Below are 15,165 nucleotides of genomic sequence, written 5' to 3'. Positions count from 1 at the left end.
ATGAGGAAAACACTTTTTCACCCAGGGAGTTGTGAATCTGTGGAATTCTCTGCCACAGAAGGCAGTGGAGGCCAATTCACTGGATGCTTTCAAGAGAGATTTAGGTATAGCTCTTAGGGCTAAAGGAATCAAGGGATATGGGGAATAGCAGGAACGGGGTACTGATTTTGGATGATCAACCATGATCATATTGAATGGCGGTGCTGGCTCGAAGGGCCGAATGGCCTACTCCTACACCTATCTTCTATGTTTCGAACCTTGTTACTCCTCTGTGTTGCTTTTAGTTTTACAGCAAATTGCAGATCATACCACTTGGAGAAGCTTCCCCCCCCCCCCTTCAACTGTAATAAATGCCCCATGCGTGACTCCAGGGCCTGTGAAAACTCACTTGTTCTTCTTCTTGCGTATGGCGTGCACAGCCTAAAGTTGTAGGACAACTTGTTCTATATTATTGATTTAATTGTGCACGTCAGGTTGATTGCATTCGTCGAAACAGGGCGGACCACGTGAAGTTGCAATCTCCTTGTTTAAACCCAATGCCGCGATTCTTCCCGAATGGCCTTGGGTTAAACTTAACCTCCCCCTCACTCGGTTATAGTGGACAGTCGGCAATATTGGACACCACCCTTCCCTCCGTGGTCCATTATTGCGAGGGTTGACAGTATTAATTATTGTCTCTGAGCCTCTCAGACCTTCGTTGAAATCCATTTACTCACTTTGCGCTCATCCGCAAGAAATTGCAGCGAATTGTGGACACAGCCCAGACCATCACACAAACCAACCTCCCTGCTATTGACTCCATTCATACCTCACGCTGACTCGGCAAGGCCAGCAGCATAATCAAGGACTAGTCGCACCCTGGTCACTCCCTCTTCTCCCCTCTCCCATCAGGCAAAAGGTATAGAAATGTGAAAACGCACACCTCCAGATTCAGGGACAGTTTCTTTCCAGCTGCTATCAGCTGTCATACGCGGAAAGATTGGAAAGACTGGACTCGTATTCACTGGAATTTCGAAGGACGAGAGGGGATCTTATAGAAACGTATAAACAAGCTAGATGCAGGAAAAATGTTCCCAATGTTGGGGGAGTCCAGAACCAGGGGCCACAGTCTAAGAATAAAGAGGAGGCCATTTAAAACTGAGATGTGAAAAAACTTTCGCCCAGAGTTGTGAATTTGTGGAATTCAGGTAGAAGGTACAGGAGCCTGAAGACTGCAACGACCAGGTTCAGGAATAGCTACTTCCCCACAGCCATCGGGCTTTAAACTTGGCTCGGACAAAACTCTGAACATTAATAGTCCATTATCTGTTATTTGCACTTAATCAGTTTATTTATTCATGTGTGTATATATTCATATAATGGTATATTGACACACTGATATGTTTTGTAGTCAATGCCTACTATGTTCTGTTGTGCTGAAGCAAAGCAAGAATTTCATTGTCCTATCAGTGACACATGACAATAAACTCTCTAGAATCTTGAATTCTCTGCCACAGACGGCAGAGGAGGCCAATTCATTGGATGAATATAAAAGTTAGATAGAGCTCAAGGGGCTAGTGGAATCAAGGGATATGGGGAGAAGGCAGGCACGGGTTATTGATTGTGGATGATCAGCCATGATCACAGTGAATGGCGGTGCTGGCTTGAAGGGCCAAATGGCCTCCTCCTGCACCTATTTTCCATGTTTCTAACCGAACCATCCTACTGCAACAAGAGAGCAGTGCTGAACTACTATCTACCTCATCGGGGACCCTTGGACTATCTTTGATTAGACTTTAGGTACACAAAATAGCTGGGGAAACTCAGCGGGTGCAGCAGCATCTATGGAGCGAAGGAAATAGACGACGTTTCGGGCCGAAACCCTTCTTCAGACTGATGGGGGGTGGGGGAGAAGGAAGGAAAAGGGGAGGAGCCCGAGGGTGGGCGGATGGGAGGGTGGGAGGAGACAGCTAGAGGGTTAAGGAAGGGGAGGAGACTGCAAGGGCTAGCAAAATTGGGAGAATTCAATGTTAATGCCATCCGGACGCAAGGTCCCCAGACGGAATATGAGGTGCTGTTCCTCCAATTTCCGCTGTTGCTCACTCTGGCAATGGAGGAGACCCAGGACAGAGAGGTCGGATTGGGAATGGGAGGGGGAGTTGAAGTGCTGAGCCACCGGGTGTTCAGGTAGGTTATTGCGGACTGAGCGGAGGTGTTCGGCGAAACGATCGCCCAACCTACGCTTAGTCTCCCCGATGTAAATCAGCTGACATCTAGAGCAGCGGATGCAGTAGATGAGTTGATTAGACTTTGCCTGCTTTACTTTACACTAAATATTATCCACTTAAGATGTACACTGTGAATGGCTCGATTGTAACCATGTATTTATTGTCTTTCGGTTGACTGGTTAGCACGTGACAAAAGCTTTTCAGTAAACCTCGGTGCATGTGTCAATAAACTAAACTAAAATTCAACTGGCCATCTCCCTCCAGTGGCTGCCCATGTCTCCTGTTGCTGACCCTGCCTGCAAGGTGTTTAGACGACCGCCCTACTTACATGTCCCTGCTTCCAGCACTCTCGGAAAATGTTCCAGTTGTTCTTGTTGCTGGGGTCCTGCAAGCAGAGCACGCGGCCACCACAGTACCAGGTGTGAGGGGTGTCCGAGCCCACGGTGGTCACCTTCCCCGGCACGGCTCTCAGCGGCTCTCGGGAATCGCAGGTGTTGCCCGCGGCCTTGGTGCCGTCACCTGGTGACTTGCTCTGCACCAGCGAGGCAAAGATGTCATCCAGCAGGTTGGACGTGCTCTTTGGCCCAGATTCAGACTGCGAGAGAAATGGGAAGAAACGTTAAAATCCGACTCAGCCGAGCGCTCGCTCCAGGTTGGGGGCGGCACGGTGGCGCAACGGTAGAGTTGCCGCCTCACAGCGCCAAAGACCCAGGTTCAATCCTGACTACGGGCGCTGTCTGTGCGGAGTTTGTGCGTTCTACCCGTGACCGCGTGGGTTTTCCTACCGCTCCGGTTTCCTCCCGCACCCCAAAGACGTGCATGTTAATCGGTTAATAGGCCTCAGGAACAAATATTGTACATATTGTAAATATTGCCGAGTGTGTAGGATAGTGCTAGCGTACAGGGTGATCTAATCAGCGCGGACTGGGCGGGCCAAAGGGCCTGTTTACAATACGATACAACTTTATTTATCCCAGGGGGGAAATTTAACTGCCAACAGTCATAAAAACACAAAATACATGAAATTAAAGTGACAAGTGGGAGGCTTGGGGGATGTGCAAAGATCGGGGGGTGAGGGGAGTCAGTCTCAGTCTACCCCATGACAGGAGTGGGGTGGAGGAGGGTGCGGGGGTTGTAAAGATTGATAGCCACAGGGAAGAAGGATCTTCTGTGGTGCTCTGTGCTGCATCTTGGTGGAACCAGTCTGTTGCTGAAGGTGCTCCTCAGGTTGACCAGTGTGTCATGGAGGGGGTGAGCTCCGCCTATTTGAGGGGCATCCTCCCCTCCCAGACCATCTCCCAAGAATCCAACCCCACCCCCAGGCCGGAGCCAGCCTTCCTGACGAGTTTGATAAACCTGTTGGCGTCTGTGGCCTTCGCCCTCCTGCCCCAACACACTGCAGCGCCCAGCACACTGCAGCGCCCAGCACACGGCAGCGAAGAAGGTTGCACTGGGTACCACCGATTGGTAGAACATCTGCAGCATCTTACTGCGGGCGTTGAAGGAGCAGAGCCTCCTCTCCCTTCTTGTACAGGGCCTCAGCAGTCCTGGACCGGTCCAGTTTACTGTCCAGGTACTCACTGGCAAACTGCACATCCACACCATTGATGGAGTCAGGGGGCAGGGTTGTTCCGCGCTGTATCTCTAACGTGTAATGTCAGCAGCGTATGGCGTCAAGGACTCACCTTCCCTGAGCTGGTAGTCAGTAGGTTCCTCAGCGAGCTGGGGGCACTGCAGCTGCTGGGCCCCAGCGTTAACAGGCTGTTGAAAGTCTGCAGCGACGATGAAGGCTTCGACAACGGGCTCAAGGAATTAAACAACCCGGCTGGCTTTGTCTCTTTACTACTCAAGGACGGCAACTGCGAGCTTCCTGCTAGATTCGAGGGGAGGGGTGGAGAAAGTTACGGCAAGCGTGGAACATAAAAGTAAGCAAAGATTTATCGTAGAACCACAAAATATTGAAACTACTCGGTGAATGGAATTTTTGACTTTTAAGACGTGGAAATGAGGCATCAATTTATCCCCCAAACAACACAGTTACGGCACGGCAAAGCCAAAACAGAAGCGGAAGATGCTCAAAATATTCAGGAGGTCAGGCTGCATTTGCGGAAGTTAATAGCATCTAAAATAGATCTGTTAATGTTTTTTCCAGGATTTTCCAAATGAGAGAAACACACAGACACACAAAGCATCTCATAGAAACATAGAAAATAGGTGCAGGAGGAGGCCATTCGGCCCTTGGAGCCAGCACCGCCATTCATTGTGATCATGGCTGATCGTCCCCTATCAATAACCCGTGCCTGCCTTCTCCCCATATCCCTTGACTCCACTAGCCCCTAGAGCTCTTTCTAACGCTCTCTTAAATCCATCCAGTGATTTGGCCTCCACTGCCCTCTGTGGCAGGGAATTTCATAAATTCACAACTCTCTGTGTGAAAAAGATTTTTCTCACCTCAGTCTTAAATTACCCCTTTATTCTAAGACTGTGGCTCCTGGTTCTGGACTCGCCCAACATTGGGAACATTTTTCCTGCATCTAGCTTATCCAGTCCTTTTATAATTTTATATGTTTCTATAAGATTACCCCCTCATCCTTCCAAACTCCAGTGAAATACAAGCCTAGTCTTTTCAATCTTTCCTCATATGACAGTCCCGCCATCCCAGGGATCAATCTCGTGAACCTACGCTGCACTGCCTCAATCACAAGGATGTCCTTCCTCAAATTAGGAGACCAAAACTGTACACGATACTCCAGATGTGGTCTCACCAGAGCCCTATACAACTCCCTGACTAATCACAAACAAAATGCTGTGGCAACATGGTGGGTCAGGCAGCATCCCTGGAGAACACGGGTGGGTGGCATTTTGGGTCGGGACTCTTCTTCAGATTGATTGTGGGGGGAAGGAAAGAAAGCAGGGATCTCTCTCCGCTCTCACCCCCTCCCCCCCTATCCAGGGCACGTGCTGTGAGTAATTACTCAGGGTAGGCGCTAGGCAGTCAGTCGACTTTTTTAAAATCGCAAAATCCGCGCAAGTGCAGATCGGTCCAGTAGGCACTCAGTCGACTTTTAAAAATCTTTAAAACCGCGCAGATTGGTCTCCTCTCCTGTAGCACACGTGCGTGCGGGCAGTCCACGGTGCAAAGGCAGAATTCCAGCTTCCTTTATTGCCGGTTGTAAGTGAAGGCTTGAATCGGCGTCCATGGCACGCGAGTTCAACATAGTTACGCTTATTACATGTACTGCGGATGAAAGGCACGGCAGAATTATGCCTACCTAAGATCGATTATTAAAATAATAACCATTTAATAATAGATACTGATTTTAGTAAATGAATTGGAAATCTTTACTATTTATATTTAATAATTACCTTTTTATAATATTAGTCAGGGTAGGCACCGCTTACCTTGCCTGCCCCAATCAGTCTGAAGAAGGGTCCCCACCTGAAACATCACCTTTCCATGTTCCCCATAGACACAGAGCTGGAGTAACTCAGCGGGTCAGACAGCATCTCGGGAGAAAAGGAATAGGTGACATTTCAGGTCGAGACCCTTCTTCAGAGATGCAGCCCGACCCACTGTGTTACTCCAGCACTTTGTGTCCTTTTGTGCAAACCAGCATCGGCTGTTCCTAGTTTCCACATTGATTTTCATTGTGTAGGAAGAAACTGTAGATGCTGATTTACACTGAAGATAGAAACAAAATGCTGGAGTAACTCAGCGGGACAGGCAGCATCTCTGGAGAAAATGATATGCAGAGAATAGAGAGATATATCACTTGCAGGCAGAGATTAGTGTAAGCTGGCTTCATGTTTGGCACGGACAAGGAACAGCCCCGTCCCTGTGCTGCACAGGAATCCTATCTTCTAGATTTGACATATGTTCTATGGACAGCAAACTTAAAAACTGACCTGTTTTGATGTAACATTTAGTTGAAGTTTAATGACCATAAATCAAATCTTCACAAAGCCTCATAGTAACAGAGAGGGATCGTGCCGCGGATAATAAATCCGCTGCCTCACAGCTCCAGTGGTTCAACCCTGACCGCCAGTGCTGGCTGCGAGGAGTTTGCACGTTCTCCCTGCGATGGAGTGGGTTTCCTCCCGGCTACTCCAGTTTCCCTCCACTTCCCAAAGACATGCAGGCTGGTGAGTTAGTCGGCCTCTGTGAATTGCCTCAAATTTGTAAGGGGGTGGTAGAATGTGATGATGATAATATTTTATAGCCACATGTGCCAAGCAAGGTGCAGTGTGATTCTTTGTTTTTGCATACAAAGTACACAAAAGAGGAGTTTTGGGGAGTTAATGTGAATGCAGGGAGGATAGTAAGGGTTTTAGTATAAACTAGACTAAGTGGGACCCGTTGGGTCCCATGTTCACACGGGAGGGCTGGTCCCCCGACGCAATATTCCACCTCTCCACCAATTCCAATATTGGTGGCCAGTGAGGGGGCTTTCTGGAGTGCTGGTATGGGTTCTTGGGGTGGCAGCTCAGTCCTTCAAGCCTGATCTGCTGGCAGCTCACTCACGGCTGGTGGGCTGGCAGTTGACTCATGACTATTCCTTGAAATTCCATTTCAAGCAGGGTGCAAGGCCACCAAATTCAAGTGCAGTTTCATACCACTTTAAGCAGGGTGCAAGGCCACCAAATTCAAATGCAGCTTCATACCATTTCATGCAGGGTGAAACCACCATAAAACCACACAAAACACTAAACCCACAGTTCAGTAGACATTCAGTGTGTTCAGTTGATTCACAGCTCAGACAGAGTCATGACCTCCCCCTCCCCCATCATGCAGAGACTGAGCCACACCCACACTTCCGGGTGTTATAACCCCCTCCCCCTCCCACCGGAAAAGGTGTGGCTTTCAGGGCGTGATTGACAGGATAGAGATTCTCAACATTTTTTAAACACTAATAACACTTTTATTTTTCATTGATGGGAAGAATTCTCTGCACCTGCTCAGCGGAGGGGGGACTGAGTAAGATGGCCAAAAATCACAGCCGTAAGTGGAAGCGTTTTATCTAAAATCAATATACAGTGCAAACAGGAAGTGCATTTGCAGTAGTGCCTTTTAACTTCAAGACAAAGCACCCAAGCCGCCATTTGCAGTAAGTAGTGCCTTTCAACTTCAAGCCAAAGCACCCAAGCCACCATTTGCAGTAAGTAGTGCCTTTCAACCAAGGCAAAGCACCCAAGCCACCATTTGCAGTAAATAGTGCAACTTCAAGCCAAAGCACCCAAGCCACCATTTGCAGTAAGTAGTGCCTTTCAACCTCAAGCCAAAGCACCCAAGCCATCATTTGCAGTAAGTAGTGCCTTTCAACTTCAAGCCAAAGCACCCAAGCCACCATTTGCAGTAAGTAGTGCCTTTCAACCTCAAGCCAAAGCACCCAAGCCATAATTTGCAGTAAGTAGTGCCTTTCAACTTCAAGCCAAAGCACCCAAGCCATCATTTACAGTAAGTAGTGCCTTTCAACTTCAAGCCAAAGCACCCAAGCCACCATTTGCAGTAAGGTGCCTTTCAACTTCAAGCCAAATCACCCGCCACCATTTGCAGTAAGTAGTGTCTTTCAACTTCAAGCCAAAGCACCCAAGCCACCATTTGCAGTTAGTGCAACTTCAAGCTAAAGCACCCAAGCCACCATTTGCAGTAAGTAGTGCCTTTCAACTTCAAGCCAATGCTCCCAAGCCACCATTTGCAGTAAGCAGTGCCTTTCAACTTCAAGCCTAAGCACCCAAGCCACCATTTGCAGTAAGTAGTGCTTTTCAATTTCAAGCAAAGCACCCAAGACACCATTTGCAGTAAGCAGTGCCTTTCAACTTCAAGCCAAAGCATCCAAACAACCATTTGCAGGCAGTGCCTTTTTACTTCAAACAAACCATATTTTCATTTTCAAACCACATTAAGGGTGCTCACAGTTGTGTATACATTTGTTCAGTGTTATTCAGAGCTCAGAAAGACATGACCCTTGGCTTCATTAATCTGGCAGACACTGAGTGAGGCACACCACTTCCTGGTTTTATAGTCGCGCCCCCACCCTCCAGCAGGTGCAGCAGAGAGAATGGTGATTTTCTTTAAACTTCAAGCCAAAGCTCCCAAGCCACCATTTGCAGTAAATAATGCATTTCAACTTCAAGCCAAAGCATCGAAGCCATCATTTGCAGTAAGTAGTACCTTTCAACTTCAAGCCAAGGCACCCAAGCCACCATTTGCAGTAAGTAGTGCCTTTCAACCTCAAGCCAAAGCACCCAAGCCACCATTTGCAGTAAGCAGTGCCTTTCAACTTCAAGCAAAGCACCCAAGCCACCATTTGCAGTAAGAAGTGCATTTCAACTTCAAGCAAAGCACCCAAGCCACCATTTGCAGTAAGTAGTGCCTTTCAATTTCAAGCAAAGCACCCAAGCCACCATTTGCAGTAAGTAGTGCCTTTCAATTTCAAGCAAAGTACCCAAGCCACCATTTGCAATAAGTAGTGCCTTTCAACTTCAAGCCAAAGCTCCCAAGCCACCATTTGCAGTAAGTAGTGCCTTTCAACTTCAAGCCAAAGCACCCAAGCCACCATTTGCAGTAAGTAGTGCCTTTCAACTTCAAGCCAAAGCACCCAAACAACCATTTGCAGGCAGTGCCTTTTTACTTCAAACAAACCATATTTTCATTTTCAAACCACATTAAGGGTACTCACAGTTGTGTAGACATTTGTTCAGTGTTATTCAGAGCTCAGAGAGACGTGACCCTTGGCTTCATCCATCTTGCAGAGAGTGAGTGAGGCACACCACTTCCTGGTTTTATAGTCCCTCCCCCTCCCTCCAGCAGGGGCAGCAGAGAGAATGGTGAATTTTTTTAAAACATTAATATCTCTCTGATTTGTCATCAATGGGAAAAGTCCTCCGCACCCGTAAGGCGGAGGGGGGCTCTGAGCGAGGTGGCCAAAAATGACGGCCGTAGGTGGCGGCGTTCTGTCGGAAATCGCAGCACAGTGGGCCAAAAGCAGTCAAGATCAGAGATTTAGTAATATAGATGGTTGATTCAATGGGCCAAACCACCCTGTTACTGTAATAAAAATGGAACTGCACTGTTCCTAGTGTGTAGGATAGAACTAGCGATTGTTGTTCGGTGCGGACTCGGTGGGCCGAAGAGCCTGCTTCCACAGGCCGTATCTCTAAACTAAACTGAAGTTGAAAAAAACTAGGAAACATTGGCATGCTGGAGTAGGATTAGGAGGAGAAAACGTGATAAGAAGTAAACATGCCTCAGGATAGACGCAGGGTTATAATGGACAGTGACCCAGTGCTGAACCCTGCGAGCTCACAACCACCACCAGAGGCTCCCAATCAGCCACCAAATCCCACACCAGGGTTTCACACTCCAAAAGTTGCATTCTCAACATTTCACAATTGCAATTAAAAGAAAATTAATCAAGCTATTTACACGTCTGAGTTATTAATAAAGAGCAAAGCTCAGGCATATCACAAAAGTCTTCTACCCAGGCTACCACCACAGGACTTCAGGATGCACTGTAAAATTTATGGGGCGATTTAATACTTGTGTAGTAAGCAGTGGCTTCAGCTGCCAGCATTGCAGGGCAAAGTTCATAATGGCTTATTCTTTGGAGGTGGAAAGTTATGGTGAAAGGGTGTTACTCTGGTTGGCGGCTATGGCCAGTGGAGCTCTGCAGGGTCCCGTGCTGGGATTCATTGTCACAGATGGCGGTGGGAGCCAAGCCAATGGATATTTTTAAGGAGAAGATGGACAGATTATTGGCTAGTTCAGGTGTCGGGGTTATGGGGAAAAAGGTTGGGGAATGTGATCGAGAGGAAGAGACAGATCAGCCATGATTGAACGGCGGTGTAGACTTGATGGGCCGAATGGCCTAATTCTGCTACTGTAACTTATGAACCTCTGTCGTTTGCGATATCAATGCGGATGGATCGGTTACTAAGTTTGCATGTGACACCAAAATTAGTGGAGCTGCGGACTGAAAGGGAGATTGTTGAAGCACACAGTGGGATATAGATCAGCTGCAGAAATGAGCACAGAACTGACAGATGGAGTTTAATTCAAGCAAGTGAGAGGAGCTGCACTTTGGAACGTCAAACGTAAGGGGAGGCCATACAGTTAATGGCAAGACCCTTCGCAACATTGCTGTTCAGAGGGATCTTGGGGTCCAAGCCCATAGCTTTCTGAAAGTGACAACACAATTAGATGACAATGGTGAAAAAGGAATATGGAACGCTTGCCTTCATTGATCGGGGTATTGAACATAAAGGGCCTGTCCCACGAGCATGCGACTTGCATGCGGCAAGCGCGACCTAAAGGGCCGGTCCCACCAGCATGCGCTTGCATGCGGCAAGCGTGACCTAACGTGGTCGCTTGAGCTGTACGGCATGCGGCAAGCGCGACCAAACCAGAAGTGGGAGCCGCGCGGAGGTTCGAGTGAGAGACACGGCATCGAGGTGGCTGCGGGCCGGCAGGTTGTTGGCGTGCGGAATTTTTAAACACGGTCAGTTTTTCGGAGCAACGTGCGATGCCGAGACCAGCTCCGCACAACTCCATACAGCTCCGGCGATCGAAGTGGGACAGGCCCCGCGAGGCCGTACGGCTCAAGTGACCAAGTTAGGTCGCGCTTGCAGCATGCAGTCAGTCGCATGCTCGTGGGACAGACCCTTAAGAGTCAGGAAGTCATGATGCGTCTGTATAGGACTTTGGTTAGGTCGCATTTGCAGTTCTGGTCACCCCATTACAGGAAGGATGTGGAGGCTTTGGAGAGCGAGCAGAAGAGGTTTACCAGAATGATGCTTCGATTACAGTGTATTACAGAGTATGGAGAGGTTGGATATACTCTGGAGTGCAGAGGTTGAGGGACGACCAGAAGAAGTATATAACATTATGAGAGGCATAGACAGAATCTTTTTCCCCAGGGTGGATATGTCATAAAGGCTGCAGCTTGAAGGTAAAAGGTGGAAGTTTAAAATAGATTTATGAAGACTTGTCTGTATTACTATCACCAATTTCAAATACATTCATTATATATAAAGTTGACCTGAAGTTATATAAAGTATACCTAAAGTTGATATACTTTAGTTTAGAGATACAGTGCGGAAACCAGCCTTTCAGCCCACGCTGACCAGCGATCACCTTGCACACGAGAACCACCCTACACTAGGGACAATTTACAATCTTTAGCAAAGCCAATTAACCTACAAACCTGTACATCTTTCGCGTGTGGGAGGAAACCAGAGCATCCATAGAAAACCCATTGTGTTACGGGGACAAACACCACACAGAAAGCACCGGTAGTCAGCATAGGTCCCGGGTTTCTGGTGCTTGTTCGATCCGGACTACGGGTGCTGTCTTTACAGAGTTTGTATGTTCACCCTGGGACCACGTGGGTTTTATCCGGGTACTCTGGTTTCCTCCTACACTCCATAGACGTACACGATTGTAGGTTCATTGGCTACGATTAAAATAAAAATTGTAAATTGCCCCTTGCATGTAGGAGTCTTGGTGTACGGGGCGATCGCTGGTCGGCGCGGACACGGTGGGCTGAAGGGCCTGTTTCTGTGCCGGAAAAGGAAGTAAAGTGTGAAGGTAGAAAGGTCACCTTGAATCTCATCCTTGCCTTTGGTAAGGCCCATCATCCAGCTGAAGGGAGAATCCTCTTTCTTCCAGGCCGCCGTAGCATGTGCGGGAGCTGCACCGCTCCAGGTCGCAGGCGCGCATGTGGTGGAACTGCATTCAGAGGCTGCTGCTCTGTCCCCACTCTGCGCTGGGGCTGAGGCTGAGGCTGCACCGTTGCTTGGCTGCTGCAACACAAGTAAGCGATGATGATGATGATGATGATGACACTATCAACACTTGTATCGTGCTGGGCGCAATGAAAGTCTTTGCAAAGTGACTAAAAAGAGATGCCACAAAGGGGCCGAGAAAGTTACAAAGTACTCATCTCATCTTCGTCCCTGCCACACTGGCCCCCCTTGGTTCTCAGCACCCCCCTCCCCCCCCCCCTTTGTTCTTGGCGGCCCCCCAATGTTGAGCCCTCCTTTGTTCTTGCTGCGCCCCTCCCCCAATGCTGGGTCCCCCCTTGTTCTCAGCGACGCGGCCCGTCCACCTCGAGACCCCGACCTCGGTCCTCACCACACAACCAACTAATTTCAGTGGACGTCCATAGACAATAGGTGCAGGAGTAGGCCATTCGGCCCTTTGAGCCAGCACCACCATTCAATGTGATCATGGCTGATCATCCACAATCAGTACCCCGTTCCTGCCTTCTCCCCATATCCCCTGATGTACAGGGAACAACAATCGTGGCATACAAGAGGCTTGTTAGATGGGCACATGGATGTGCAGGGAATAGAGGGGTATGGGTCACGTGCAGGCAGAGATGAGTTTAACTTGACATCATGTTCTGGACTGACATCCTGGGCCAAAGCAACTGTTCATAAGTGATAGGAGCAGAATTAGCCCATTCGGCCCATCTATTCCACTCCGCCATTCAACCATGGCTGGTCTATCTCTCCCACTCAGTCCCATTCCCCCCTGGTCCTGTGCTGTTTCGTGCTTGGTAGACACAAAATACTGGAGTAACTCAGCGGAACAGGCAGCATTTCTGGAGAGAAGGAAGACGGATGAATGAATGAATGAATGAATGAGTTTATTGGCCAAGTATTCACATACAAGGAATTTGCCTTGGTGCTCCGCCCGCAAGTGACAATATGACGTACAGTGACAGTTAGGAATGACCCACAAAACATTAACAATATGATAAAATTAAATAAAGTACCAGAGCAAAAGGAGGCTACAGATTTTTGTTTATTGAGTAGAGCTACTACTCGTGGAAAAAAATCTGTTAATATGTCTGGCGTTGGCAGCTTTGACAGTCCGGAGTCGCCTTCCAGAGGGAAGTGTAGGCGGAGACAGTAAGACTAGTGGGAGAACTGTGAAGGGGATGGAGAGAGAAAGTAAGGGCTATCTGAAGTTGAAGAGAAAGCAAGGGCTATCTGTATTGTGCTAGGGTCAGACTGATGCAGTGTCTGTCCATTCCCTTGACAGATGCTGAAGGTAGAAACAAAATGCTGGAATAACTCTGCGGGTAAGGCAGCATCTCTGGAGAGAAGGAATGGGTGACGTTTCGTGTCGAGATCCTTCTTCAGGCTCCAATTTTGCTGGCTGTTAGAAATAAAGAGGTCTAAAGAGGGTAGAAGGCCGTCTGGGAGAGTCCAAGAGGAGGGGACCGGTGGAATCGGGGGAAGGTCACCACGGGGATAAAACCGGGACGTGATGGCGGGACTGGAACTGGCTGAGCTGGGGGTGGAGGGGAACAAAGGCGAGGCCTCTGCTGAGGACAGACTGCTCCTTATCGGGCCGTTCCTTCTCCCCAGAGACGCTGCCTGCCCCGCTGAGTTACTCCAGCATTTTGTGTCTATCTTCAGAGTAAACCAGCACCTGCAGTTCCGTCCCACACCCTTGACATGGGCTGCCTGACCAGCACTGTGTGCTTTGCTGAAGGTTCCGGCATCTGCAGCTCACTGTGTCTCCAGACATGACGCGACTGTGGCTGAACGCTGTATCCAAAAATGGACTAAACAAAATGGCACCGGGGTATCCATGGGATCAGCAGCCAGGTCCCGAGTGGGTATTGAACTCTCGACCTTCCGACCCACAGTGAATCGTGCTTTCACTGAAGTACCACAGAATGAAACTGAAACACCAGCACTAATAGGACGCGAGTTAAAAGTGAAAAGCCACGCATGAATGCACCGAATTAGTGAGTATGTGAAGCTTAACTGGTGCACCACATACCTGTGCTGCCTCGCTGGTGAAGGGCACCTTGGACAAGTGCTTGTTCTTTCTGGCTGTACAGGGACAGTTGGCTTTTATACCCCATTTTCCTCTTGCAGCATGTACAATATTTCCAATCTGGTACAGAGCTGGACCGAAAGGAAAACAAAGCCCAGGAGAAGTGATTTATAGACAATACAGACAATAGACAATACAGACAATAGGTGCAGGAGTAGGTCATTCGGCCCTTCGAGCCAGCACCACCATTCAATGTGATCATGGCTGATCATCCCCAATCAGTACCCCGTTCCTGCCTTCTCCCCATATCCCCTGACTCCGCTATTTTTAAGAGCCCTATCTAGCTCTCTCTTTAAAGTTTCCAGAGAACCGGCCTCCAACGCCCTCTGAGGCAGAGAATTCCACAGGCTCACAACTCTCTGTGTTTCCTCATCTCCGTTCCAAATGTCTTACCCCTTATTCTTAAACAGTGGCCGCTGGTTCTGGACTCCCCCAACATCAGGAACATGTTTCCTACCTCTAGCGTGTCCAAACCCTTAATAATCTTACATGTTTCAATAAGATCCCCTCTCTTCCTTCTAAACTCCAGAGTGTACAAGCCCAGCTGCTCCATTCTCTTAGCATATGACAGTCCCGCCATCCCGGGAATTAACCTTGTGGACCTACGCTGCACTCCCTCAATAGCAAGAATGTCCTTCCTCAAATTAGGGGACCAAAACGGCACACAATACTCCAGGTGTGGTCTCACTAGGGCCCTGTACAACTGCAGAAGGATCTCTTCAAAGCGATTGGTATAGTTCATGGACTGAATTAATTAACTCTTTCCCCACCCCACCCCCTCACACACAACACGGCAGCAGAGTATTTGCTACCCACGGGAGCGGATAGGAAAGTTGGCTGCAGTCCAATGGACTCTTTCTAGTTTCAGTTCCTGCGTAGAAGCCCGGGTCGGGGCCCGGCTGGGTAAAAGCCTGGGTCGGCACCACAGAGGCATGAAGTGGGGAGGCGGCAGTGGTGGTGGTGGTGGTGGTGAAAACTCGTGGGTCGACCCACGGTCGGTGAGAGCGTGGAGAACCACCGTGAGAGGGAGGGGAAGAACAATGGACAATGGGGGGGGGGGGGGAAACACACACACAAACCAAAGGACAATGGGGACCCGGTGGG

At 48.8% G+C, this 15,165-nt stretch overlaps 1 protein-coding gene across 4 annotated transcripts in view; it reads right to left on the bottom strand.

Annotated features, from left to right (window-relative positions):
* The window catches only part of kdm3a (lysine demethylase 3A), a 61,803-nt gene that overhangs the window by 15,553 nt on the left and 31,085 nt on the right, over positions 1-15,165 (bottom strand). Inside the window, exons 9-12 of one of the 4 annotated variants that reach the window (XM_033034993.1) lie at positions 14,005-14,132; positions 11,807-12,008; positions 3,893-4,080; positions 2,536-2,802 (exon numbers count right to left, since the gene is read on the bottom strand). In XM_033034993.1, coding sequence (XP_032890884.1) covers positions 2,536-2,802; positions 3,893-4,080; positions 11,807-12,008; positions 14,005-14,132 — 785 coding nt within the window. The remainder of the gene's footprint in view (positions 1-2,535; positions 2,803-3,892; positions 4,081-11,806; positions 12,009-14,004; positions 14,133-15,165) is intronic. The other 3 variants (XM_033035002.1, XM_033035017.1, XM_033035009.1) reach the window with 3 other exon arrangements.

This window comes from Amblyraja radiata, chromosome 1 (genome assembly GCF_010909765.2).
Source record: "Amblyraja radiata isolate CabotCenter1 chromosome 1, sAmbRad1.1.pri, whole genome shotgun sequence".
Classification (NCBI taxonomy): Eukaryota; Metazoa; Chordata; class Chondrichthyes; order Rajiformes; family Rajidae; genus Amblyraja; species Amblyraja radiata.
This window is presented reverse-complemented; position numbering and strand designations above follow the sequence as displayed.